The 27,630-nt window shown below is 34.6% G+C and overlaps 1 protein-coding gene across 1 annotated transcript in view; it reads right to left on the bottom strand.

Moving 5' to 3' along the window:
* Positions 1 to 27,630, bottom strand: part of CNBD1 (cyclic nucleotide binding domain containing 1) — a gene marked incomplete at both ends in the record, with an annotated part of 341,848 nt that overhangs the window by 258,452 nt on the left and 55,766 nt on the right. The window contains one exon of the mRNA XM_079146622.1: positions 14,769 to 14,924. Coding sequence (XP_079002748.1) covers positions 14,769 to 14,924 — 156 coding nt within the window. The remainder of the gene's footprint in view (positions 1 to 14,768; positions 14,925 to 27,630) is intronic.

Below are 27,630 nucleotides of genomic sequence, written 5' to 3'. Positions count from 1 at the left end.
TCTGGATTTTTATAATGATAGGATATAATATTTCCTGTTTTTAAATAATTATTTGGCATACATTTTCCACTTAAAAAATACCTTAGAAGTTTATCCTTCTTTTGTAATAGTCCAAAAATATCGATATTCTGTTTCATATGGAATCTAGACAGAAAAACCAAAATTCCATGGCACCAGATCACTATCAGAAATTAGAAGATTACTGCTTTTAAAATAAGTATAATAATTAAAGTTTCCTCAGTTCTCTTAACCTATATCTGCTTCATTTCTTCAGGAAGGGATCAATACCTCTCTCAGACTGTATAAGTCATTAGTCCCTGTCTAGTTTAAATTCTATAGGATTCTAACTCTACCTTATATTACAAAAACAAAGTGTAATTTTTTTAAGAAAAACATGTCAGAGCAGCAAAAACACTGAAGACCTATCTTCAACCAAACATAACTTCTGAATGACTATCACTTACAACCTTTCCCATAGTATATCAATTCTAACACAGATTTATGGAATTGCTACTCAAAACAGCTGGACTCATTCATTTTGTAAATATTTTTCAGTACCTGCTGTACACCAGAAATTATATCCAAAGCATAACTAAAACTGTGATACAATGAGATAAGGTCCCATCACCTTTTAGGGAGATTGCAGTTTAATAACAAGAATGCAACCCTTGGCCATGCAAATAAACTACATTGATAAATCTAAATAAAAGTCTACATGGAGAGACTCAAAAATATACCTGTAGAATTTCACCTGTTATACCAGAATGGCTTCAGAGAGAAAAGTGAAAAGTGGACAGGAAGAACATGTTCAGGGCAAAGGGAGAAACACAGGTAAAGGCACATGAAACAGCATCCCCTACACAGTACCACAAAAGATACAGCCTGGCTGGGGGTGAAGATACCATGCGGAGCAGTGGTATGGCTCTCTAGGATGTTTGGAACTGTACTTACAGAGAATTACACATACATTTCATTACACAGAAAGATTACACCCTTAAAAAGGTGAAGGGAGTAGATGGGGTTTACGAGAGACAACAAGCAGAGGATCCACGAGAAATGCTGGAAATGGGAAACCACAGGAAGTTACTACCAGCTTTAGGTCTGAACATACAAGAAAGGGGTGGCTAACATTCTGAGAGGAATCCAGTTGCAGAAGGGGCCTGCCATGGCTTTCAGTATCAAGACAGCCAATTTTGTCAACCTGACAAGAAAGGAGTCAGGAGAATGACTCAGATCTCATTCTCCTTCTACCCCTTATTACCTTCGCGTGTTTCCCATTAAGTGAAATCGGACTGGAAACTAGATGACAAGGAAGTATAGCTGATGCAGTTTATAAAAGTCATCTTCCCAGGGCATAAAATAGGGTGGAGAAATGGTAAAGGCTTTTGTGTGTGTGTGTGTGTGTGTGTGTGTGTGTGTGTGTGTGAATCTCACCTACTATGCCCAAATCTATAAATCATGTACTTCTTATTCACTAAGTTTCATAAAAATTTTGGAAATTGAATATGCTTATCATTTTTTTAAACAAACTCAGGTAAATACATTTTCCATTATCTTGTATCCATAAAATTGAAAACTGGTTTTTATAGTCAAGACATTTTGGTAAGCATGTTTTCACTCCAGTATATTTTTCATATCTTAACCAACACCCAACAGCACACAGTAGATAACTCACTAGAAGCATACTATAAAAAACACATGAAAAAATTGCTCACCATCCCATGTTTGTTTATTATTTTCAATGTTCTACTTAATACTAAGATGATAAATGAAAATTAAATGCATTTATTTCAAAGGAAATAAAATTATCATTATTCTCATACTGTATTATAACTACTTAAAAATAAAATATATTGAAATACATTAGAATTAACATGTATTAGTAAAGCAATCAGTTTCAAATATATAGAGACTTAGTTAACTAGCTTTTACATAAACTGGATATGCAATTAGAAAAATATAAGAAAAAAACATTCTTTTCCAAATATTCACCAAAAAGATATAAAAGTTAGAGAATTATCTCAAAAAATACAGACGTATATGAAACCTGATTAGGTTCACTAAAGAAGCTTAAAACAAATGTACAATATATTCCTTGATCCTGAAAAAGAAGGTTATTATTTTATTTATTTAAAGCATTTACAAAATACTAAAAAATTATCTCACCAGATAGCAAAACACACCATAAAACTAAAATTGTTTTTAAACCCATATGTAATTGGCATATGACAAGACAAATTTAAATGAAACAGAATACAGTATGTAAGAACTTTAAAATAAATCAAATACTCACAGATCAATAATCACAATCACAATTCAAAAAATTAAAACTGAAATGTCCAAGGAAATAAATTATAATATGAAGATTTGGGGCAAGAACTATTTTTTGTAAAAGAGAGTCTATTGGATGTTTCTAGAAATGATAAATACATAACTAAAATTAAGAACTCTGTGAATGAGATTAATACCACAGACAAGGCCTGACTTACAAGGAAATTGGTGAACAAGAAATAAAGCAAACAAGGGTCGAGATGTGCTCAGTGGTAGAGTGTTTAGCCTGGCCATACAGGAGGCCCCAGTACCACCAAAAATAAAGAGGAGGAAGAACCCTTATCAGAAGGAATATGCGATAGATAAATGGTTAAGGAATTTCTAAGGCATCAATGCCAGACTTCAAGAACTTGAATCTAGAGACAAAAAAAAAAAAAAAAAGAAAAAAAGACACATCAGAGTAAAACCTTAAAAAACAAAGACAAAATCTGAAATCAATTAGGTAAAAAGTTTTATTATTTTCAAAAGATTAGCAACAAGATTGATAGCTAAGTTCATAGTTGAAACAAAGTCACACTGGTAAAAGAAAACGACTGCCAATCTAGAATTTTATGTACAGCAAAAACATGAACTCTCAGGCTGACGAGAAGGTCAAGTGGCACAACCACTTTGGAAAACAGTTTGGCAGTTTCTTAAAAAGTTCAACATAGGTCTACCATGTAATTAAGCTCTTCTAAGGGTTTACTCAAGAAAAGTGAAGGCAAATGCTCAAAGACTTAAATGTGGATGTGCACAGCACACTGACTTATTTTGAAAACAAATTTCAGACTGACCATGAGATAGGAGGTAGATTCACAAATCTGCTGAGAACCAAAAATGGATATTACAAACACATTACGGATCACTGACCACATTCTTACTTGTTAGTGGATAAAAGAAAGGAGAGGCAAATAAGGAATTATGTTCCAGATTTCTACAAACTACCAGATTGTTTACCTCTCTGCAGATAGACCCAAGGTCTGATAGACAACAATGTCCACGTAGGCCAACGCTCTGCTAAAAACAACAAAATCTTTCCAAGATTTTCTGATATGATAAGACTAACGCCTGAAGTTTGTTTCCTAAGTCTTGCCAAAATGGTTCTTCATACCAGAAGATAACAACTCCTAGAGTTCGAAGCATTCTGCTCATATGTATAAAGCATAATTGCCCTTATGTAAAACTAAGACATTTTGATGAAGTCAGGACAACTTTCAAGATGACTTCAATTATCAATAAGAATAAATGATTGCATTAGAAAGACAATTAAAATTTTTGTACAATCAGATATTAAATTTTTAATGAAATCGTACTTGTTTGTGATGATTTAGCAGATGTTACAAGAAATATTTTAGAGACTTTGTGTTCTACTGTTATTAAATCTATGATACAACAAATAATAAAAACTCCCATTAGAGTGATAAGATCCTGAAGTCTCAGTGTATAATGTGTTCTTTCTATTTCACTTAGAAATCTAAGAGAAAACTTATACCAGATACTTCATAAAACATTTCTTTGAAAAAAAATTCTATTTTAAAATGCAAAAATAAGTCATCCAAAACAAGAAGACTCAGTTTTAACATTCATATCTGTTTTACTCAACTTTTTCACTGATGTGCCTAAAAGACCCAACCAGAAAAACAGTAGAGGAGAAAAAGTTTATTTAAGGGCTCACAGTTTCAGAAGTCTCAGTCCACAGACATCCAGCTCCATTCCTCAGGGCTTAAGATGAGGCAAAACATCATGGCAGAAGTTTGGTGGAGGGAAGCAGTTCACATGATGATTAGGCAGTAGAGAGAGACTACTTATCAAATACAAAATATATATCCAAAGGCATGGCCCCAATGACCCACCTCCTCCAGTCACACCCTACCCTCCTTCAGTTACCACTTCATTAATCCCCATTGGGGGATTAATTAATTGAGTGGATTAAGGCTCCCATAACCCAATAATTTCTCCTCTAAACTTTCTTTCATTGTCTCACACATGAGCTTTTGAGTGACACCACACATCCAAACCATAACATCTGTTCTGAAAAAATGGATTGTAGAGTGAAAAAATAATTTTGTATCAAATATTATAAGAAAAATAATCGCTTATTTCCAAACATTAGTATAAAAATATAATTTTTTAAAAAACTACTAGCTTATTTGTGACCAAATAGCAGTTTCTTAAACTCTAGTATGAAAGTATGTCAGGAAACTTGCAAACTAGTTCAAGAAATAATAAATAAGAAATAGCCATCATTTATGCATGAATAAGAGAAATTTGAATATTCTTTCTTTAAGGAAAAACAAATGGGACACATTATTATTCTGAGACATTAGTAGTAGAAACCCTCTAAAATTCAATTATGGAAAGTAAATAGTTAAGTCTTTGATAAAAGTTGGTCAAGATAAGTAGGATTCTTTGGGAAAGGGGCAGTTGACATTTACACAGGGCCTAGGATGGACCAAGTGATTTTTACAGGATTTTACACTTTTAATTTCATCAGGGATGAACAACAGTAATGACATTATAAAGTTATAAGGTTCATAATTATGCCCCTTTTATACATGAGGGAATTGAAGATCAAGAAGTAAAGAGTTGTCCAAGATTAAAGGACTAAAAATTAAAATAGTCCAGTTAATAATCCAATCCCTTCTGTTCACAGGCCAGACATCTGGCAACTTGAACATCCCAAATGTAACTTTGACTCTTGCTGCCACAAATGGACCAAGATTGAGTGCTATATTCTGTAACATCACCGCAGCTGTCAGTGGACCTTTTGAGTTTTGTCCTTTGCTAACTAAACTCAACACAAATAATTCTCTTCCTTTAATTCCCATTCTTATATCATAAATGATCACTGTTTCTGCCAGAAATCTAAATTACTCTCAGTGTTCACACCATTCTTTATTAACCTATGTTCCCTTTTAGCTCCAAATAAAGATTCTCTTTTCTAGGGGACACACTCCCCACTGTGTGCAGCGCAGTTTCCCTCCAAATGCTGTATTTTTAACAGAATTAATAGCTCCACAAAGTGTTTTTCTCTAATCAGCATAAGCCCTTAAATATAGTTTGAGACTGCAATTCCTCATCTTATGTGCCATTTCACCAGAGGACAACAGCGTAAGAACCATATTGCATTTGGAATTTAAATAGCCTGAATCTAAAAGGCAAAAAATCCTGATGTTCTTCCAGGGAGCAATTCCCTCTGAGTCATTCCTGAGAAGTGGCTTTGCATCATCGCTCCACTGAAACATAATGATCTTCAGATGCCTCATTCCCTCAAAGGAAACATCTTTAATTGGAGAAAGTAGAAGAAAAAACAATTGGGCCAAGTTTTCTCAGAGGATCTTAAACTGCTTTTCACAGCTCATTTATAAGTTCCTCACTTCTCCTACCCTTTCCACAACCCCCACAAACACACACATACCTCACTTATTTTTTTCAGAAATTAGTCATTTATAAAGAAACCAATTATTTTTACCAAAGTACTTATAACAGCTTTTTAAAAGCTTACATTGTTATAGACAATGCAATCAAATGAAAGCATATGAGAGCATTAGATGTTTTGCCCACATTCTGCATCATGCTAGCCATCAATTGAGCAGACTTGCTTCCAAGACTATAAATTCAACCATGTTTAAGTCTTACAAAAGAAATAAAATCAAATTATGCATTTTGAAACAAACTTTCTAATACAGAATAGAGACCACAGTCATTTCTCATCTAGACCAATTTGAAAGCATCCTGATGGTTCACCCCAAGTCTCAACCTTGCACCCACAGCAGACCATATCCATGCATGGCCTTGTGTCATGTAAGTAATAAAATGTTATCACCAACATTAAAATCCTAGCACACCTACACAACCCTAAGTGTCAATTTGTTTCTGGGAATCTCTGAAGCCTCCTTTCTACCAACTCTTCCCATGTTCCATGCACTTTCACAACAATGGCCTCCTGGCCAATGCTGTTTGGTTTTTTGCAAACTATGTTTCCATGCCTGAACTCTTGCACTGTCTTTCCTCTACATGGGATGCACTTCTCCAATATATTCAATTGGCTAGCTCTCTCATTCAGTAAAATAACCTGAGGGTACCATTTTTCAGAGAAAACGTTCCTGATCATTTCTATCAAGCTCTAGCCCCCTATTCTGGATTAGTTTTTCTTCCCAATACTCATCATTAACTTAAACAACACATATGTGTCTATGATCTCTCTTTTACATTAGACTGTATGCTCCAAGGTGATTATGGTTTGGATGTGAGGTGTTCCCCCAAAGTTCCTGTGTTAATTTGGGAATGTTTGGAGGTGACATGATTGGATCGTGAGAGCTATAACCTCATCAGTCTATCCTAGTCTGAATGGATTAACAGTGGTAACTGTAGGCAGTGGGGCATGACTAGAGGAGGTAGGTCACTGGGGGCATGTCCTGGAAGGATTCATCTACTCTGGGGCCCCTTCCCCTTTTTCTCTCTGCTTCCTGGCCCCCCTGAGGAGGGCTCTTCCATCACACCCTTCAGCCATGGTATTCTACCTCATCTTGGGTCCAGAACAGTGGAGTCAGCCCACTGTGAACTAAACCACTCTGAAACCATGAGCCAAAATAAACTTTTCTTCCTCAAAGTTGCTCTTGACATGCATTTTGGTCACAGTGAGAAAAAAACTAACACAATGACAACAGAGATTGTGTGTTCCTGCAGTCCCAACACTGGGAAAAATGCCAGAAACACCAGGTAGTTCAAAAGTATCTGTCGCATTCCTTAATTACTGGGTGAAAAAGAACATCAGTCAAAGTTACCTAGAAATTAAATTTCTAAGTCATGCTTCAGTTCACAGCTATTAGTATTATTTATTTGTGTTCATTTTCCCTTCTTTTTGAAATACTTTCTTTTGAAATGCTATCCCTTTGAAATTGCATATAAATTCAGCAAAACTGCCTATCAAAGTATACTGCTCCCTTTACATTTACCCAAGGTGTAGGGTAAACTATGACAATCTGACTCCCAACCCTTAAAATTACAGTGTGATCCTAATACTTCCCAATCAAAAGTAGTGAGACCTACTTGATTCCAATGTTGTACCTTGAAAAGAATTCAAGATTTTCTTAGTTTCTATCATTTTTGTCATGTTGTCATTGTTCTTCCACAAATTTCCCCATCCTTTGCTTGTTTTTTTTGTTATTGCTATTGTTTTAATTAAATGAGTCAATTTCTATTGCTTATAGTCCAAAATCCTAACTAATACATAACACACATTTATTATAGTCAGTCTGATATACCTTAAAATAAAAACTTCATATCTTACTCTCCTATTTCTCTTCCACGCTCTGCTCCACAGCACCCTTTCCAATTACACAGAATCCTCTAGTTACTCAAATCCTTCTTTTTGATATACCACATAATGATTTTTTAATGTTTTTTACAATAATGTTAATATTTCAAAGCCATTTATTCTTCCTACCATCCAGTATGAAACACAGAGCTACTGGTTTGAAGTAGAAGTTACAGAGCAGTTGGTGTGATTAAGCTATGTCACACCAAGTTACCAATACTTAATGGTTTCCTAATTGTGTCGGGGATATATACTTTTTCTAAATCCACTATTACTCAAAATTAATCTCTTTTTTCAATTATTTTTAATAGTTCACAATAGTTGTACATTAGGATTAGTTTTGACATAATTATAAATGCATGGAATATAAATTGCTCCAATTCAGTCCCCAGTACATATTCTTACACTCCCTTCTCCTGCCCCCGTTCCCTTTCCTCTCCTTCATAGATCTATTTATTTACATTCTTTAATTAGTATCTTGTGGATATATATAATGGTGAGTTTCAATATAGTATATTTATATATGTACATTTAGAAAGTTCCGTTTCATTCCACAGTTTTTTCCTGATCCCACCCTCCTTCTTCCTTCCGCCTGAACAGTCCCCTTCTTCTATTCCCCTGATTAGTCTTTTATTTTGATGGAATTCCCATGCACCTGAGTTTCTTTCTGTCTCCTGTCCCCTTATTTTAGACTGACTTCTGCTAGTCAGAGAAAACTTTTGACCTTTGACTTTCTGGGTCTGACTTATTTCACTTAGTATTTTAGTGGGCAGTTCTATCCATTTGCCAGGAAATGGCATAATTTCATTCATTTTTATGACTTAGTAATACTCTATTGTGTATATATACACATGAAGGACACCTGGGTCGGTTCCATAGTTTGGCTATTGTGAATTGAGCTGCTATAAACATTGATATGGCTGCAATCACTGTACTATGCTGATTTTATATCTTTTGGAATGGAGTGGGGATGGCTGAGTCATATGATGGTTCCATTCCCAGTTTTTTGAGGAATGGTTCCATTCCTAGTTTTTTTTTTTTTTTTTTCCCAGAGTGGTTGCACTAATTTGCAGTCTGACCAACAATGTATGAATATATCTTTTTCCCCACATTTCCACCAACACATATTGTTATATGTGTTCTTGATAATTGCCATTCTCACTGAATGAGATAAAATCTCAATGTGGTTTTGATTTGTTTTTCCCTATTTGCTAGAGATGTTGATAATTTCTTCACATATTTGTTGGCCATTTGTATTTTTTCTTTTGAGAAATGTCTGCTTAGCTCCTTTGCCCATTTATTAACTGGGCTATTTGCTTTTTTGGCGTTAAGTTTTTTGAGTTCAGATATTGATGCCCTATTTGAGAAGCAGGTGGCAAAGATCTTCTCCCATTCTCTAGGCTCTCTCTTCATGCTCCTAATTGTTTCCTTTGCTGTGCAGAAATTTTATAGTTTGGTAACATCCAAATTGTAGATTTTAAGTCTTATTTCTTGTGCTTTAGGGATCCTATTAAAGAAGTTAATTCCTGTGCTGATATGTTGGAGTGTGGGACCCACATTTTCTTCTATAAGTTGCCGAGCTTCTGGTATAATTCCTAGGTCTTTAATTTACTCTGAGACTTACATGCAGGGTGAGAGATAGGGGTACAGCTTGCTTCTCTTACATATTAATATCCAGTTTTCTCAGCACCATTTGTTAAAAAGAACATCTTTTCTCCCATGTATGTTTCTGGCACATTTGTCTAGCATCAATAACTGCATTCACAAGGGTTTGTCTCCATGTATTCTTTTCTATTCCATGAGTCTTCATGTCTGTTTTAGTGCAAGTACCATGCTGTTTTTGTTATTATCACTTTGTAGCATAATTTCATGTCTGGTAGTTTGATGCCTCCTGCATCAATCTTTTTGCCCAGAATTGGATCTTTTATTTTTTTCCAAATGAATTTCATAACTGCCTTTTCTATTTCTGTGAAGAATATCAATGGTATTTTGGTGGGGATTGCATTGAATTATTTTGGTAGTATGGTCATTTTGACCATATTAATTCTGCCTATCCAAGAACATGAGAGATCTTTCCATCTTCTATTGTCCTCTTCAATTTCTTCAGTGCTCTCTAGTTTTCATTATAGAGGTCTTATACCCCCTTTGTTAGATTAGTTTCCAGTTGTTTTTTTTTTTAGGTTATTGTCAATGGAATAGTTTTCCTAATTTCTTTTGAAGTAGATTCATTATTGGCATATAGGAACAAAATTGATTTATGTATGTTGATCTTGCATCCTGTCACTTTACTAAATTTGTTTATCAGTTCTAGAAACTTCTGACAGAGTTTTTTAAGTCTTCCAAATATAGAATCAGGTCATCAGCAAACTAATTGACCTCTTCTTTTTCTATTTATGTTCCTTTAATTTCTTCTCTTGACTTATTACTCTGGCTACCATTTCAAGGACTATTTTGAAAAGGAGTGGTGAGAATGGACATCCTCGTCTTCTTCCTCTTTTTAGAGGAAATTTATTCAAATTTTCTCCTCTGTCATGTTGACCTTGGGTCTGTGGATATATAGCCTTTACAATGTTAAGGTAAGTTACTCCTGTCCCTACTTTCTCTAGTGTTTTAAACATGAATGGGTGCTGTGCTTTGTACTTTCTCTTCATCTGTTGAGATAATAATGTTATTCTTGTCCTTAACTCTATTTATGTGGTGAATTGCATTTATTGATTTGCCTATGTTGAACCAACCTTGCTTCTATGAAATGAAATCCACTTGGTCATGATGCACTTTTTTAAAATGTTTTTATTTGTTCTAATTAGTTATTCATGACAGTAGAATGCATTTATGCACTTTGATATATCATATGTAAATGAGGTACAATTTCTCCTTTTTCTGATTGTGTATGTTATAGAATCACATTGGTCATGTAGTCATATATGTACATAAGGTAATAATATCTGTTTCATTCAACTATTCTTCCTATCTCCATATCCCCTCCCTCTCATCACTCCCCTCTACCTAAAGTAAATCTATTCTTCCTACCTTCCCCTGCTCCTAATTGTGAATTAGCATCCACATATCAGAGAAAACAATTGACTTTTGGTGTATGGGGACTGGCTTATTTCACTTAGCAAGATATTCTCAAACTCCATTCATTTACTGGCAAATGCCATAACTTCATTCTTCTTTAAGGCTGAGTTACATTCCACTGTGTGTATGTACCACGTTTTCTTTATCCATTCATCTGCTGAAGGGCATCTAAGGTAGTTTCATAGTTTAGCTGCTATAAACATTGACATGGCCTTGTCACTGTAGTATGATGATTTTAAGTACTTTGGGTATGAATCAAGGAGTGGGATAGCTGGGTCAAATGATGGTTCCATTCCAGGTTTTCTAAGGAATCTCCATACTGCTTTCCAGAGTGGTTGCACCAATCTACAGTCCCACCAACAATGTATGAGTGTTCCTTTTTCCCCACATCCTCACCAACATTTTTTGTTGCCTATATTCTTGATAATTGCCATCCTGACTGGAGTGAGATGAAATCTTAGAGTAGTTTTGATTTGCATTTCTCTAATTGCTAGAGATGTTGAACATTTTTCCATGTATTTGTTGATTGATTATGTTTCTTCTTCTGTGAAGTGTTTGTTCAGTTCCTTAGCCCATTTTTTGATTGGGTTATTTAGTTTTTTGGTGTTAAGTCTTTTGAGTTTTTTATATATCCTAGAGATTAATGCTTTATTTAAGGTGCTTGTGGTACAGATTTTCTCTCAATCTGTAGGCTCTCTCTTCACATTACTAGTTTCTTTGGCTGAGAAGCTTTTTAGTTTGAATCCATCCCATTTATTGATTCTTGATTTTACTTCTTGTGCTTTAGGGGTCTTGTTAAGGAAGTCAGATCCTAGGCCAATATTGTGAAGATTCCAGCCTATTTTTTAATGTCTTTGTATGAGGTTTGCCAATATTTTATAAATAATTTTTGCATCTAAATTTATCAGGGATCTAGAACTAATGTTTTCTCTCCCTGATGTGGTCTTTGTCTGGTTTAGGATCAGGGTAATACTTACTTCATAGATTTGACAGTGGTTCCTCCTTTTCTCTTTCATGGAATCATTTGAAGAGCATTGGTATTAGTTCATCTTCAAAGGTCCAGTATAATTTGTTTGAGGATCCATCTGATCCTGCACTTTCTTTCTTTCTTTATTTATTTTTAAGCTTTTGATAGCTGCTTCAATTTCCTTCCCTGATATTGGTCTAAGCTTTCTATATCCTCATGACTTAATTTGGGTATATTATCTGTCACTTATAATTTGTCAATATCTTTGAGGTTTTCTAGATTATTGGTGTATCATTTTTCAAATGGTTTCCAATGATTCTCTGAATTTCTATAGTACCTGTGGTGATGTTTCCTTTTTATCGCTAATCAAAATTAATCTCCATTTGTTAAAAACTCAAGCAGAATGACAAAATGTAAGGTTGAGAGTGTAAGATGGCTATCTTTAATATTTTGTTAAATTGTGTCAAGGAAACATCTTGTCAATCTGATAATAGTTTATGTTTAGTCGACATAAACTACAGACTTGACAATTTATTCATCAATAAACAAAATTTAGTTGAATTGCTTTTGCATTGTGTGAATAAAGCATTCAACCCCATTACAAATGAGATCAACACAAAGAGATTGATAGTTTTATTAAAGGTATCTAGTATATCTTTAAGTACTGCCCCCCCCCAACTCCCTTTCCTTGAATGATGGAGGCAAGGACTGAATCAGAGATTTGCTTCATTTGCAGGGGGGCATGGGGTACTAGGAATTGAACCCACAGGCACTTTATCACTGAACTACTTCCCCAGGTTTTTTTTTTTTTTTTTTTTTTTTTTTTTTTTTTTTTTACTTTGAGATAGGGTCTCATTCAATTGCTTATGCTAGCCTTGAAATGTCCATTTTCCTGCCTCAGGCTCCCTAGTTGCTGAGGTTGCAGGCATGCACCACCATGCCCAGCTATTCTCTCAATCACAGATGCCCCAGATGAAAGCCAGCAAAAAACTGGGGACCTCAGTCCTACCACCACAAGGAACTGAATATTGCCAACAATCACATGAGTCTGGAAGAGAATTTCATGCTCCAGATATTAACACAGGCTGGTGCACACCTTGATTTAACCCTTGAGACACTGAACAGAAGACCAGATAAACCTTATTCAGAGAGATTAGAAATTTATATAGTTTTAAATATATATTTTTTAATAAGTTTATGATACTTATAATGCAACAATACCAAACTAACACACTAGTGTGTCAAATCAAAAAGAAAGAAACATGCTGTAGAAGAACATAGACTATGAATTTAGCACACACATTCCTTTTTTACTTACCAACTTATTTATCATAGCTACCTCAAAACATTAATGTGCAGATTAAATCAGAAATTTTATGTACAGAATTTAATACTTTGTGTGAACATTTAACATCTGATGAAAATTAGTTCCTTTACCATTTACTCTACCTTGACTGTTAAAACCCATTGGCATTAATGAGATCTACCATGTGTGGAGACCTACCTGACCAGCTATTGATATCAAGAGATTGGAATACTACTTCTTCTACTCATTCATGCATTCTCTCATAAATGAGTATGGAAATGGGGACTGGAAATTGACACTGACCCAACATCTACTGTCCTGGGTATTTAAATGGAACCTGTAGATGTCCACGTAAGGATACAGCACAGCATTCTATCATGACTCCTCTTTTTCACATTAGTCCCTTGCTCAGATAGCACTGGACCTCTTACTCAATTGCAATTTTCCTTCCAATCTCAACCTAGATTTACCTCCTGCCATTCTGACACCTTGCTGGACAACCATGGCTGCTTGGGAATCACTATTGCTGAATTCCTTCTGCATCTCAGAACAGAAACTGCATGATCTGGAAACTGCTACTTTATTAAAGTTAGAAAGAGGGAGTTACCACTAACATCAAAATCTTTCAGTCCAGCATAATCTGAAATCAGTAGTGAATGATTTAGTTTCCAAGGATTACTGGGAACTAAAAATTTTGAGTCCAATGCAATATTAGTCAAAATTGTAGTTTAATAAAGTGAACATGACTGTGTCATCCTGTATCTCTAATAACTTTCAGTGCTTTAGTGATATTTTACAAGATACAACATATTTTTTCAAAACTTCACTGGGCACATTTTGATTGGATTTCCTGTTTTTTCAACAATTTAATTGTACCCCTATGTGACAGGTGGTTGATCTCCTTCTCTATAAATCACTCATTCCTGCTTCCCTAAAAAGTTATTAACATTTGCTATATATTTTTTTCATTATGATAAGTTAAAAGCATGAGAACTCTGACCATTCTCAAATTTCCTGAAAGGTATGATCATATTTTCTCAAATACACATCTACAATTTTGAAAAAAAACAAAAGTACTACAGCATGCAATTCTTAGTGCATTATTCAAAACAAATAAAAAATCAGATTTTTAATTACTCATCCACAGTATTGGTCTGCCTTAGGGACAATTCTAGTTTTGATACTTTCTTGGTTTTATTTTTGTTATTGATTTCAATTTTAATATCACAGGTTTCCATGGTACCCTTTCAACTTTAACTTTATTCACAAATCCAAAACCATTTCTAATACCCAGCCTCCACTCAGATTTCATCCTCTCTTTCTCCTTCTCTTTCCCCTCCACCCGCTTCTTCTTGTCCTTCTCCAGGCAAGTTTTGTCCCTAACAGCACAAAGTGCTCAAGGAAATTAAAGGAAATAAAAGATAAGTTTATTTAAAGGTTCTGTGATGGGGAAGACAGTTTAAATTCTGTGAACGGCCTTCACATAACCAAAAGCAAGTGAAACTTCAAACATAATTTTGATTTTACAGCATCATTTTACAACACATATTTTGCTTGCAACTTAAAATTAAGATGATGAGTCACAAGTTTAGCAATATATCCATAACACACTGTGAAGACTGAAGGCATAAAAACTGTATTCATCCTGAAACAAAGGCTCCACTCTCCAACTCTTCTGAATCAACCAGTAGTGCTAAAGCACACTTACCTGAAAACAAAAATCTTTTTAAAAAAACAATTAAAAGGAATTCTTTAACTGAAAGAAATAATATATTAAAAATACTTACAGTTTCCTTACAATATCTAGAAATTCTGGGAACATCTCTGTAGAGTCTTTTTGTCCATATAATGTAGGGCCACCACGTGCTTTTTTAACATGGACAGCTATATTGTGAGAATCATCAAGTTGCTGTTGACTTACTCCTGTCTCTTTACTAGGCTCTCTGAATGAGGAAACATAATAATTCATGTTACTGCATGTTTCAAAAGATTTACTTATAGAAACTTTATTGCCAACAGTAGAAATGCACTGTTCTAATTTAGCATTTGAATAACATATCCTTTTTCAGTGGTTTAGAATTTTTTCAGTCATAAAATACACTTGTCACTCTAAATCAAATCTAAAAACTACCATATAGGAAATATTTTCAGTGTATAGAATTTGACTATATGAATTATAGCTCTCCTAAGCAATCAAAATATCTTACTAGGTTTATGTAATTTAGGGAAATAGTTTAAGTCATCAACTAATGCCCTTCTCTTTACACTCAGCACGTGTGTTTTCAGTGTTTTTACTACTGCTCATAATATTTTAAGCCTTTGTTTTTTCCTAGTAAACAATTTGCAACTTAAAGTTACTCATCAGACCTTATTCTTGTGCTATGGTATAGTATATAGCTAAGTCCCCCAATAAATGCATGAATAAGAGACCATTTCCCAGTCATTTTTTCACCACCAAGCATTCTTACTGAGCAGTCACTGAAAATTTAAGGAAAAGGAATCCCACAAGTCTTGTTCATCTTTAAGAAGAAAATAAGACATAAAGTTAATAAAAACCCAAATGATCATAGGTTAGCCACATATAATAGATGGGGTCATTAACACCCCTGGAAAGATTTTCAAAAGTTAAATAAGATATAATGTGGAAAAACAATAGTAAATTATAACATTAATGTCTTACATTTATTGAATCCTTAAATGTTTTAGCTACTCTGCTAAACATTATTATATATATTATCTCAGTAACAATTAACTATGTGAAATAGAAAATATTATCCCTCAATTATAAGACAAGGTAATTAAAGGAAAGACAGTAATTCTCCTCAGAAAGAGATTTAGGGCAGGTGTGTTGGCACACACCTCTAATCCCAGCTGCCAGAGAGGGTGAGGCAGGAGGATTACAAGTTAGAAGCCAGCCTGGACAATTTATGGAGACCCCCATATCAAACTAAAAGATAAAAATGACTGGGAGTGTAGCTCAGTAATAGAACACTTGCCTAGCATACACGAGACCCTAGGTTCAATCCAAAGTACAAGGGAAAAAATAAAAAAAGAAAAAGAGATTTAAGCTAAGGCACATAAACTCAAAAATATTTAGACAACGAATATTCCAGGTGCTGGGCACAGTGGTACACACCTATAAATCCAGTGTCTCCGGAGGCTGAGCAGGTGGTTTGCAAATTCCAGACCAACCTTAGAAACTTAGTGAAGCCCTAAGGATGTATCAAGACCTGTCTCAAAACATAAAAAAGGGGAGCTAGGGATGTGGTTCACTGGCTAATCACCCCTAGATTCGATTCCCTGTACCTATAATATTATATTTGAGGAAGAAAGTACCAGGAATTTTCCTGTAGGAAAAAAACCTCTAAAGATCCTAAATTAAAAAAAAAAAACAAAAACAAAAAACTTTTCGCCCTGTCAAATGTTAACATAGCACAAAGATGTTAACATTTGAAGGTTTTGGCATCGTTTTGATTACAAAACAAAAATATTCACAAGATATTTCAAGATATGATCAACCTTTTCATGTTTTTGTGAAATTATTTATGGATTCATTTTTACTCAAGGTAAACAAGACAGTAACATGAAATTATTAGAGAATTGGATTGTTACCGTATAGAATTAGTAATTGGAGAGGTGCTTTAGTTAGCTTTTCCAAAGGACCTGACAAAAACAATTTTAGAGGAGGAAAAGTTTATTTGGGGTTCATGGTTTCAGAGGTCTCACTATATAGTATTCATATATATATATAGTATTGGTATTCCATTGCTCTGAGCCCAAGGAGAGGTGGTACATCAAGGCAGAAGAGGCTTGTAAAGGAAGAAGGGGGCTGAGGACAGGCACCAGTAAGCAGAGACAAAGAGAGCACTTCATTCACCATGCATAAATATAAACATCAAAGGCACACCCCCAGGGAGCAACCCTTCCAGCCACACCCTACCCTCTTTCAGTAACCACTCAGATAATTCCCTTTCAGGAGATTACTTAACTGATTAGGTTAAAGCCCTCATAACCAAAGCACTGCTCCTCTAAACCTTCTTGCCTTGTCTCATTCATGACCTTTTGGAGGACACCTCACATCTAAACCATAACAAGATGTAATTTTATTGCTTCATCCGATGCTAACATTTTAAAGTTTTGGCATTGTTTTTATTGATTACAAAACAAAAATATTCACAAGATATTTCAAGATATCATTCTTGTGAATTCTATAACTTACTTCTTTGTTGCTAAACTTTTTGTTTGTGAAATTTAATGACTGCGGTTCATTCATTTTACTGCTGTGTAAGATTTTATTATTATGTATGTACCATATAAGTTTTTTTTTTTTTTTTTTTTTTCCCATTATGCTAGCGTGTTGGCAATTGAATTTTTGCTTTTAGGCTTGTTTTTTGTTTGTCTGTTTATTTGTTTTATACAACCAATTTTATGTATGTAAAACTTCTTCAGGACATGAACCAAAATGGAGTTGTTGGACCATAATGTGTGTGCATCTTTAATTATGTCACATTATTTTCCAAACTGGATACAATAATTTATACTTCCAACAAGTATAAATTTAAATTGCTCTGCATTCTCACTGCTACCATATTATTATTTTTTAAATTGTGAATTTAATTAGTGTGAGAAAATAATCATCTTTTCATATATTCACTCACCTATTGATGAATTGTTGTCTATTTATAGAAAATTGCTAAGTAATTTAATGTCTTAGTAACTATAAAAGGAAAAATATTATTTTTATAGCTCACAGTACCATTAAGATGTTATTTACCTCTTTGGCTGTGTTGGAATTTGACCATACAAAAGTAATGACAATAGAACTCTTTGCATTTAAGCATGAATCAAGGTAAGGGCATCAAACTATACTAGCAATTACTGAATTTGTCAGTGCATACATGCAATTTTAAAAATTCAATATTATTATCAATCTTACTAAATCTTAATCCATAGACTCTTGACACCTCTTTGTAATGTCCTGTGTGAAAACTTGAAAACAGAGTTTTCTACAGACTTCTGATGAGATTTTTTTTCCCTTAAGTAAAAGTGTTTCTGCTTCTGAGTTGCCAGCTGAACTATCCACTTTATTTTTGTGTTCCATATTTACTTAAATGAACAATCAATGGACAAACTATAACTGATTTGAGTGTTTGGAAATGACCTGACTCATTTCTTTTTTGAGAAAAATTCATAAAAAGTAAAATCAGATTGTCATTTCCAAAAGCAACGTAACATCTGTTGCCAATGATAAAATCTAAGTTTTCAAGTGAAAATTAAAATTCCAGAATACTTACGTCTTCCCCTGTAAGCTTGAGAGTTTACCAATACTTAAATCCTTCTCTAATGAGATCAGTGATGATTTTAACAAATGTGATATTTTTATATTGTGTAAAGATATGAATATTTGGAAGGTCTGGGTAGGTCAGTGGGTCACTGTTTTTCATATGGCAAATGTCTAGTATTACAGATTTATGCATTGTTAAAGGAGCCATAAATAGTTCAAAAGTAATTTATAGATAGCAATGTTTTTTAAATTTAGCTACATTCTAGATAAAACAAAAATACTCAATGAACTCAGGTGATATGAATTAACAATACCACCAAACAAAATTAAAAAGAACAAATTTAGCATATATTATCTCACTCAATCCTCCAACATCAGTGTAATTAACCAAGATTCAAAATTTGGGGTAAACTTCTTAAGGCAACACAAATTATCAGTTGCAAAATGAAAACTTGAATAAGATCTCCTTTGTGCAGAAGCCATCATAACAAATTTTCCTCCATATACACTATTTATAGCTCTTAAAAGCTTAGATTGTTTTATTCCCCCAAATCTTTCTTTAACCCTCCTGCCTTTTGGTAAATCCATACATATTTTACTAAAGTAGTAATTAGGTCAGAGCAATACACAGATTCTTTCCTAAGATGTTTGCTACAGGATTCTACCAGACAAGGAAAATAACTTACAATCCCCAGGAGGTAAGTTAGTAAATTGCACACTTGTATTATAAAAGCAAGAGAACTGACATTGTCATACATGTTGCCAAATACGATCTAAAGTTAACACTGAGGACTCGAGAACAAGTTCATTAAAAACTCTTGATGGTCAACACTGAAATCCTGTCATTTCTTATAAAAAAGAATAGTTTAAGGGAAGACAGAAGTAAGTGATGTTTATTTTTCTGATTTCTACTGAATTAATGTTATGGTTTGAATGTGAGGTGTCCCCCAAAACTTCGTGTATGAGACAATGCAAGAATGTTTAGAAGTGGAATGATTGAGTTGTGAGAACGTTACCCAATCAGTGAGTTGATTCCCAGGAATTAAAGTAACTGAAGGGTGGAGGAGGTGAGTCAGTGGCACATATCTTTGGGGTATGTATTTTGTGTCTGACAAGTGAAGTCAGTTGCTCACGAGCTCTCTTTCTCTCACCACCCTCCCCTTTCTGATCATCTTGTGAGCTCATTCCTCTACACTTTTCCACCATAACCTTCAGCCTCACCTCAAGCCCCAAGGAATGGAGCCAGCTGTCTACAAACTAAGACCTCTGAAACTGTAAGTCTCAAAAATAGACTCTTCCTATTGAAATCATTCTCGTCAGATCTTTCAGTCACAGCAGCAGAAAAAAAGCTGACTACCACAAATGTTCATGCCAAACTTAAAATCTCCTCTTCTCGTTTTTAATAAACAATGGGAACGAGAAGTTAAAAATGAACAGTAGGACTTAATGTACATTCTTAACATTTTCCAAATACATAGCAAGTATCCAAACATGCAAGAAAGTTAAATTGCTTAGAGATTTTTTCCCTCAGATTTCTCTTCCTTCTCTTCTAAGAATAAACTAAACAAGCTCAAATTTTAAAAGCTAGGGTATATCCAGACAACTTTTAATATAGCAATGTATTAACTTATGTGTTATGGGTTAGATGTGAGATGTCCCCCAAAAGCTCTTGTGTAAGACAATGCAAGAAGGTTGAGAAGAAAAATGATTGGGTTATGAGAGCATTAATCCAATCAGTGAATCAATCCCCTGATGCGGATTAACTGAGTGGTAACTGAAGGACGATAGGGTGTGACTGGAGGAGGTGCGTCATTGGGGTCATGCCTTTGGTTATATACTTTGTATCTGATAGTAGAGTCTCTCTCTGCTCCCTAATCATCACCTGAGCTGCTTCCCTCCACCAAACTTCTGCCCTGATATTCTGCCTCACCTCAAGCCCTGAGGAAAGGAGGTGGCTGTTCATGAACTGAGAGCTCTGAAACTATGAGTCATTTAAATAAATTTTTCCTCCTCTATAATTGTTCTAATTATGTATTTTAGTCATGGCAGCAAAAAGCTAACTAAAACAATATGCTTCTAAAATAATAATCATTTATGGTCCTTCTTCACTTATAACTTAAATTCCTTCTATTCACAAGTCAATTTAGACAGCATTTGCTGAGTCTGGCTTAGTGACATACACCTCTAATCTCAGCAACTCAGGAGTCTGAAGCAGGAAGATTGCAAGTTGGAGGTAAGCCTCAGCAACTTAGCAAAACCTTGCCTCAAAATAAAAAATTAAGCAGTCTGGGGAATTGGGATGTATCTCAGTGGTAAAGTACCCCTGGTTTCAATCCCCAGTACAGCAAAAAATTTTTTTCTATTTTTGCCGAACTCCTAATTCAGAGCCAAAGAGTTCATTGTCTTCACTATTTCAGCTCTCAGGTATGCATTATTTTCACTCTGCTCTTTCCCCCACAGAACATTGCTGAACTAGTCATACACCTGGGTGATTATAGATCTGCATTATCTATTTTTTACTGCCCCTTGATTTTGTTCAGTATTCCTAAATTAGCTACACGTCAAGCTCTTATGCATTCGCTTCAACAGCTTTCACCTAGCTCCTTTTCCAACCACATTTCCACATCCATAGACAACTTGCCTTGGTACTAATGCTCTCTACCTATGATTATTAGGTAATTCTGTTGAGAAAACACCACCCTAGCCACTTGCCTTACTCTAACTCAGGAGGGTCTTACTTTTAATTCATTGAGGAGAAGAATTAAATGCAGAGAAAATGTGGCCTGTGGATTTTCAGAATCTCCCTTCTTTGTAGTGACCTCCTCAAATAGATCTTAGCCCTGTAAACCTAATCTAAATAATGAATGGGGCAGGCATACAATTTGGCAGAACAGAATGACCCAACAGAGGACATAGGGAGGCAAATTTTCTGCCACTAATCTGGGAGATGCTCCAGATTTTCAGCTATATCCTGTTGAGCCATAGAACTCAGATCTTTTGGCCAGGGCCAGTGGCATATGCTTGTAATTCCTGCAACTTGAAAAGCTGACACAGGAAGATCACAAGTTCAAGGAGAGCCTGGACAATTTAGCAAGACCATGTCTCAAAATTCAAGAATAATTAATTAATTACTTAGTTAATTAAAAAATAAAAGGTTAGAGTTATAGCTCAGTGGTAGAGTACCCCTGGATTTCACCCCCAGTACTGTGTCACTAATACCTTTTGAATAAAAATGGACATTTTCTCTTACTTGCATGTGATCTTTGATGACTGGGATCTAGAAGACAGTACATAAGCATTTACAATATATCTTCATCTGAAATTATATTTCCCCCTGTCCATTGCCTATATTTTAACTGATGGCATCACGTTTGTCCATTATGGGGATGTTGGCCAAGAATCCCATGCAACAACAAATAATGCTAACTAGGGTCTTCTAGCCCCTTAAGATCTATACCAAGTTCCCATGATAATAAATTACATTCTATTATTACTTTTTTATTGTGCTTCTTCCTTAAGTATGTTCTTCATGCCATGACTTATCTAAACGTGAAACCAACTTTTTTAATATTTCGCCATCAGACAAATTAAATGAAAGCAACCACTCAGTATGCTTGTAACTGTAATAGAGTTTATCAAACTGCAGATAACCTAAAGAGGTGTTTTATCACATGGAACACGTTGTATTTGAAATGCATTGATAGACCTTTCTTTTCTTAAATCTCCTCACCTCCATCCCCAGCACTCATAGTTTTCAGTTATTGTCTGCACACCCTCCTTCAATTATCTGGATCCTCTTGGTTCTTTCCTATCGCCTTTTTCTCTGCATTGCTTCACTCCTAGATCACTCCACACTCCAAAATAGAATGTCTCTAGCAAGCAGAGTAATTCAACCCTTCCCAGCACCTACACTCAGATGCTTCTAGTCAACACTGTCAGGAAGCAAACATAATTAAAAAAACAGTCTTTTTTTAAAACATAAATCCACCATTTTGTCAGTTGCAATTATCATTATAACAGCTTTATTTTTTTAGAGTTGGACTTGAAACTCTCTTTTAACCATCCATTTGAATGCAAGGAAATCCTATACATGTAGACAATTACTACAAATTTCCATTCTTTGCTTCAAGAATATCTCAGGCTATCCAGGATTTCATTTTCACATCATAGTAAAGGGTTTAGATCAGGCAACAATACATAAGACCAGAGCATTGCTGAGACAATTAGTTAGATTTCTGCAAACTATCTTCTTCCGCCCTTCATTAAATTAGCTGACAGAGATACAAGACAGTGGATTAAAATGAAGCAACATTTCCTCTCGCTCAGCTTTTAGGGACTCAAGTAGCAGAAAAACTGCTTCTCCTTGAGGTAGGTAAAAAAGGAATTTCACTAATATTCAGTATTAGACAAAGACCCTTACAAAAATAAAAGATTTGGGTACATTAAACAGGAAAAGGGACAAAATTAGAGATAAGATGATTGTGGAGCAGCAGAATTACCACCCAAGGACAGAAAAAGCTGAGACATACTATGAACCAGCTTAGAATGGAAAATCCGGAGACTGGAGGGCAGCCTGCCCTAGCAGATCCAGAGACTGTTCAATTCATTAAAAATGTTCACAAAAGATGCCCTGAGTTTACCAATCATCAGGAGAGAGTCAATCCAGAAGTCATCTTGGGACTACCATACAGTGGACCTAAGGGGAACTGGGAACTCAGATCTGGGGGTTCACAAATGGGTCCACATAATCTTAACCAAGCCTAGCAGAGACTTGACTGAGCCCAGCTCACTCCAACCCTATAAATGCAATGTATTTGCCGGTCAAGTACAGTGGGTCAGGAATTTGAATACAAGGGTGTGACAGCACTCAGTCCATTTGGCACTAGGCTGACCGCTGGGCACTCAGCGCTATACATTCATGGCTCTAAGCTTGACTCACTGCTGACAGCTCAGTGGCTGACCCTGGAAAGCCAGAAAGAGCAGTATCTGTGAGCAACAGAACCCGCAAAGGATTAAGCAAAGGATTAAGCTCCGCTGTCCCACAAGTGGAACCCCGGGGAGATTCCTGGGGTCGAGTTTCCTAACACAGATTGGCATCTACCAGGCCTAGAGCTGCACGGATTCAATACTGCCAGACAACTGATCATGCAATAAAGCACCTGGAGCCTCACTTAACTTAAGCCCCACCCCCAGGAACTCCACCGACAGGGACTCTTGTCACAGAACCCACTAGCAAACCCTGGGAGTGAGCCAACAGCCCTCCCCATTCCATCCCACACCACTCTGCCAAGACAGGAAGTTGAGAAGTCTTAAATTCCAACTGGCATCTCAGAGAGCAACACAATAAAACAGAAGGACTCCATGGCCCAAGGCTCATATTCCCATGCTCAGTTCATAACTCAAGAAGAAATGAAAAGAAAATTAGTTAGACACAGGTATTGAAAATATATTCTCATTGACTATTTTGTCCACCATAATGGAAATAACTTCTTAAATTTTTACCAAGAATTTTAATTTTCATTTTGTTAATGCGTACTGATTGATTCAAAGACATTTTATATATATATACATATATATATATATATAAATCATATATATGAGATTTTTTTTTCTCTTTCTATGCTTTTTTTAAAGTAGTTATTTTTCCTTGCTCTGTTTTTTGAGGTTGAGGGTTTTAGAATAGTATATTTTGATTTTGTTTTGTGTTGTCTTTTCCACTGGTCTATTTCCCTTGTTTCCCACTTTCACTCTGTTTTTTTTTTTTTTTTTTTTTTCCCTAACAGCCAAATTCTACTGTTCTCTCTTTCACTCTTCCTTTAAATTTTTACTTCTTTTCTTCTCCCTCCTCACAACCAACACATCCTACATCACCACTGCATTTGCTCTATTTACTGCTTAAAATTACACACATTTTCCTCCTCTCCTATCTCTTTTCTTCTTCCCTCTTACTCAACTCTATCCTTAACACCACTTAACATTAGTTGGTTTATATAATGCCAGCTCCCACTATCAATGCTATAGCAATAATTAATATGACGCAAGTCATAGACAACACCTATTATTTGATTTTATGCCAGAAATAATTTATAATTATTTGCTATTTTTACCAATGGAAATTGCCAATCCTATCATTTCTGCTTATTGTGTCAATTAACATTGTAGATGTCATAATAGGAACTAATAGTTTATTGCTACATATCGTTTATATAGGTTTTTGCTATTACTGGGCTCCCCCATAATCTGTGAGGTACTAGAAACCTGCAGGGACACTATAAGCTTGTAGGGTAGAAATTCTGCTGCTTCAGATCCTTCCAGATAGATTGATAGAAACACAAACAATATGTAAAAGCAAGGGAAAAAGCCATCTCTAAAAATACTGAATATCTGAACAACAGACTTCATTGACATTACAATGTAGAAAATGTTTGAGATGGAATTTTAAAAGTTCATGGTTAAACTTATCTATGAGATAAAAGATGATATAAGGAGTAAAAATCAAAGAGAAAACATAATGAATGAAAGATCACTTCAATTAGGAGACAGAAATTCTGAAGAAGAATATATCAGAAATCTGCAAAATGAAGAAATCAATAGATGAAATTAAGAATACAATAGAAAGCATCACCAATAGACTAGACCACTTAGAAGATGGAGTTTCAGGCAATGAATACAAAATATATAATCTTGAAAATTAAAATTAATCATGAAGAAAACACATAAAGAGACCATGAACAGAATTTTCAAGAAATATGGGATAACATTAAATTACCAAATTTAATATCATGGGGATAGACAAAGGCTCTGAAATACAAACTAAAGGAACGCACAATCTTTTCAATCAAATCATATCATAAATTTCCCAAACCTTAATAATGAAATGGAAAACCAAATAGAAGAGGCACAGAGGACTCCATATATACAAAATTACAACAGACCCACACCAAGGCAGCATTATTATGAAAATGCCTAAATGTAGCTAGAGAAAAATGACTTATCATATTTAGTGGTAAACCTATCCAAATGTCACTGATTTTTCATCCTAGACAGTAAAAGCTAGAAGGTCATGGAACAATATATACCAGCTCTGAAAGAAAATGAATTGCCAACAAAGAATACTATATCCAGCAAAGTTAAGCTTCATTTTGAAGATGAAGTAAAAATCTTTCATGATACACAAAAGTTAAAAGAATTTGCAACTAAAAAGCCAGCATTATAAAACGTACTTAATAAAACACTTCATGAAAAAGAAATGAAAAATAAAAACAAAAACCAGCAGAGGGTGAAGCTATACTAGAAGAGTAGTCAAAGGAGAGTCTAATTCAACCGAAAAACTAGAAATAAATCAAAACAAAAGGAGATAAAAAGCATGTCTAAATAATAATAATGCATGTAAATGGTCTAAACTCATCAATCAAAAGACATAGGCTTGAAGATTGGATTAAAAAAAGAAATCCAACAATATTTCGTCTCCAAGAGACTCAACTTATAGACAAAGACATCCACAGACTGAAGTGAAATAATGCGAAAAAGCATATCATTCACATAGATCTCATAAATAAGCCAGGGTTTCTCTTCTCATATCAGATAAAGTGAATCTCAAATCAAAGTTAATGAGAAGAGACAAAAAAAAGTCCACTTGATACTGCTTAAGTAAATCATACAAGAAATAACAGTAGTAAATATTTATGACCCAAATAATGGAGCTTCTATGTACATTAAACAAGACCTCCTCAATATCACAAATCAAATAGACCACAACATAAAAATACTGGGTGACTTTAATAAGTCTCTCTCAATGCAAGATAGATCATCCAAACTAAAACATAATAAAGAAGCTACCAAACTGAAAAGTACAATTGATAATCTAGACTTAACATATATGGAATATTTCATTGATAATGATTGAGTACACCTTCTTCTCAGGATCACATAGATCATTTTCTAAAATACACCAAATTTTAGGCCAAAAGCAATGATTAGCAAATACAAAAAGATAATGCTCTGCATTCTATCACATTATAATGGAATGAAATTAGAAATAAATGATAACACAAAAAGTAGAAGTTACTCAAACACCTGGAGACAAAATAATTCCATATTGAATGATGAATGGATAGCAGAAGAAATCAGAGGTGAAATTTAATACTTAGAAATAAATGGCAATAGTGATACCACATACCCAAATCTCTGGGACATTATAAAGGCAGTTCTAAGAAGAAGTTTATAGCATTGAACTCATTCATTAAAAGAATAGAAAGAGACCAAATAAAAACTAACATTACACCTTAAGGCCCTAGAAAAAGAACAAATCAGCACCAAAAGCAGTAGAATAAAGATGATTAAAATCAGAGCCAATCTCAATGAAATTGAGATTTTAAAAAATTCAAAAACTCAATGAAACAAAAAGTTGGTTCTTTGAAAGAGTAAATGAAATTGTCAGACCCTAAGCCAAGCTAAATGAAAGCGAGAAACTCAAATTGTGAAAATCCATGATGAAAGTAGAAATATCACAACAGACACTACTGAAATACAGAAGATAATAAAAACTATGTTGAAAATTTACACTCCAATAAGTCAGAAAACCTTGAAGATATTAACAAATTCCTAGAGACATATGACCTGCCCGAATTGAACAAGGAGGCTATAGAAAATTTAAACAGATCAATTTCAAGTAATTAAAGAAGCCATCAAAATTCTACCAACAAAGAAGAGTCCAGGACCAAATAGATTCTCAGCTGAGTTCTACTAGACCTTTAAAGAAGAATTAATACCAACCCTCCTCAAATCATTCCATAAACTAGGAAAGTAGGGAACTCTTTCAAACATATTCTATGAGGCTAGAATCACCTTGATACCAAAACCAGACAAAGATGCATCATGGAAAGAAAACTTCAGACCAATATTCTTGATGAACATAGATACAAAAGTTATTGATAAAATGCTATCAAATCATATACAAAAACATATTTAAAAGATAGTATGCCATGACCAAGTGGGTTTAATCCCAGGGATACAAGATTGGTTCAACATAGGAAACCAATAAATGTAATAGTCACATAGATTTAAAGACAAGAATAATGTGATTACCTTGATATATGCAGAAAAAGTATTTGACAAAATACAGCATCCATTTATGTTAAAACACTAGAAAAACTAGTGATAAAAGGAACTGATCTCATCGTTGTAAAACCTATGTATGACAAACCCAAGGCCAACATCATTCTAAATAGAGAAAAACTGAAAGCATTCCTTCTAAAACAGGAATCCCCACTTTCACCACTTCTATTCAACACAGTCCTTGAAACTCTAGCCAGATCAATTAGGAAAAGAAAGAAATTAGATGGATACAGATAGGAAAAGAAGAG

The sequence above is a fragment of the Sciurus vulgaris genome (genome assembly GCF_902686455.1).
Source record: "Sciurus vulgaris genome assembly, chromosome: 1".
In the NCBI taxonomy this organism is placed as follows: Eukaryota; Metazoa; Chordata; class Mammalia; order Rodentia; family Sciuridae; genus Sciurus; species Sciurus vulgaris.
The sequence above is the reverse complement of the archived record's forward strand: the minus strand, read 5'-3'. Positions and strand labels throughout refer to the sequence as shown.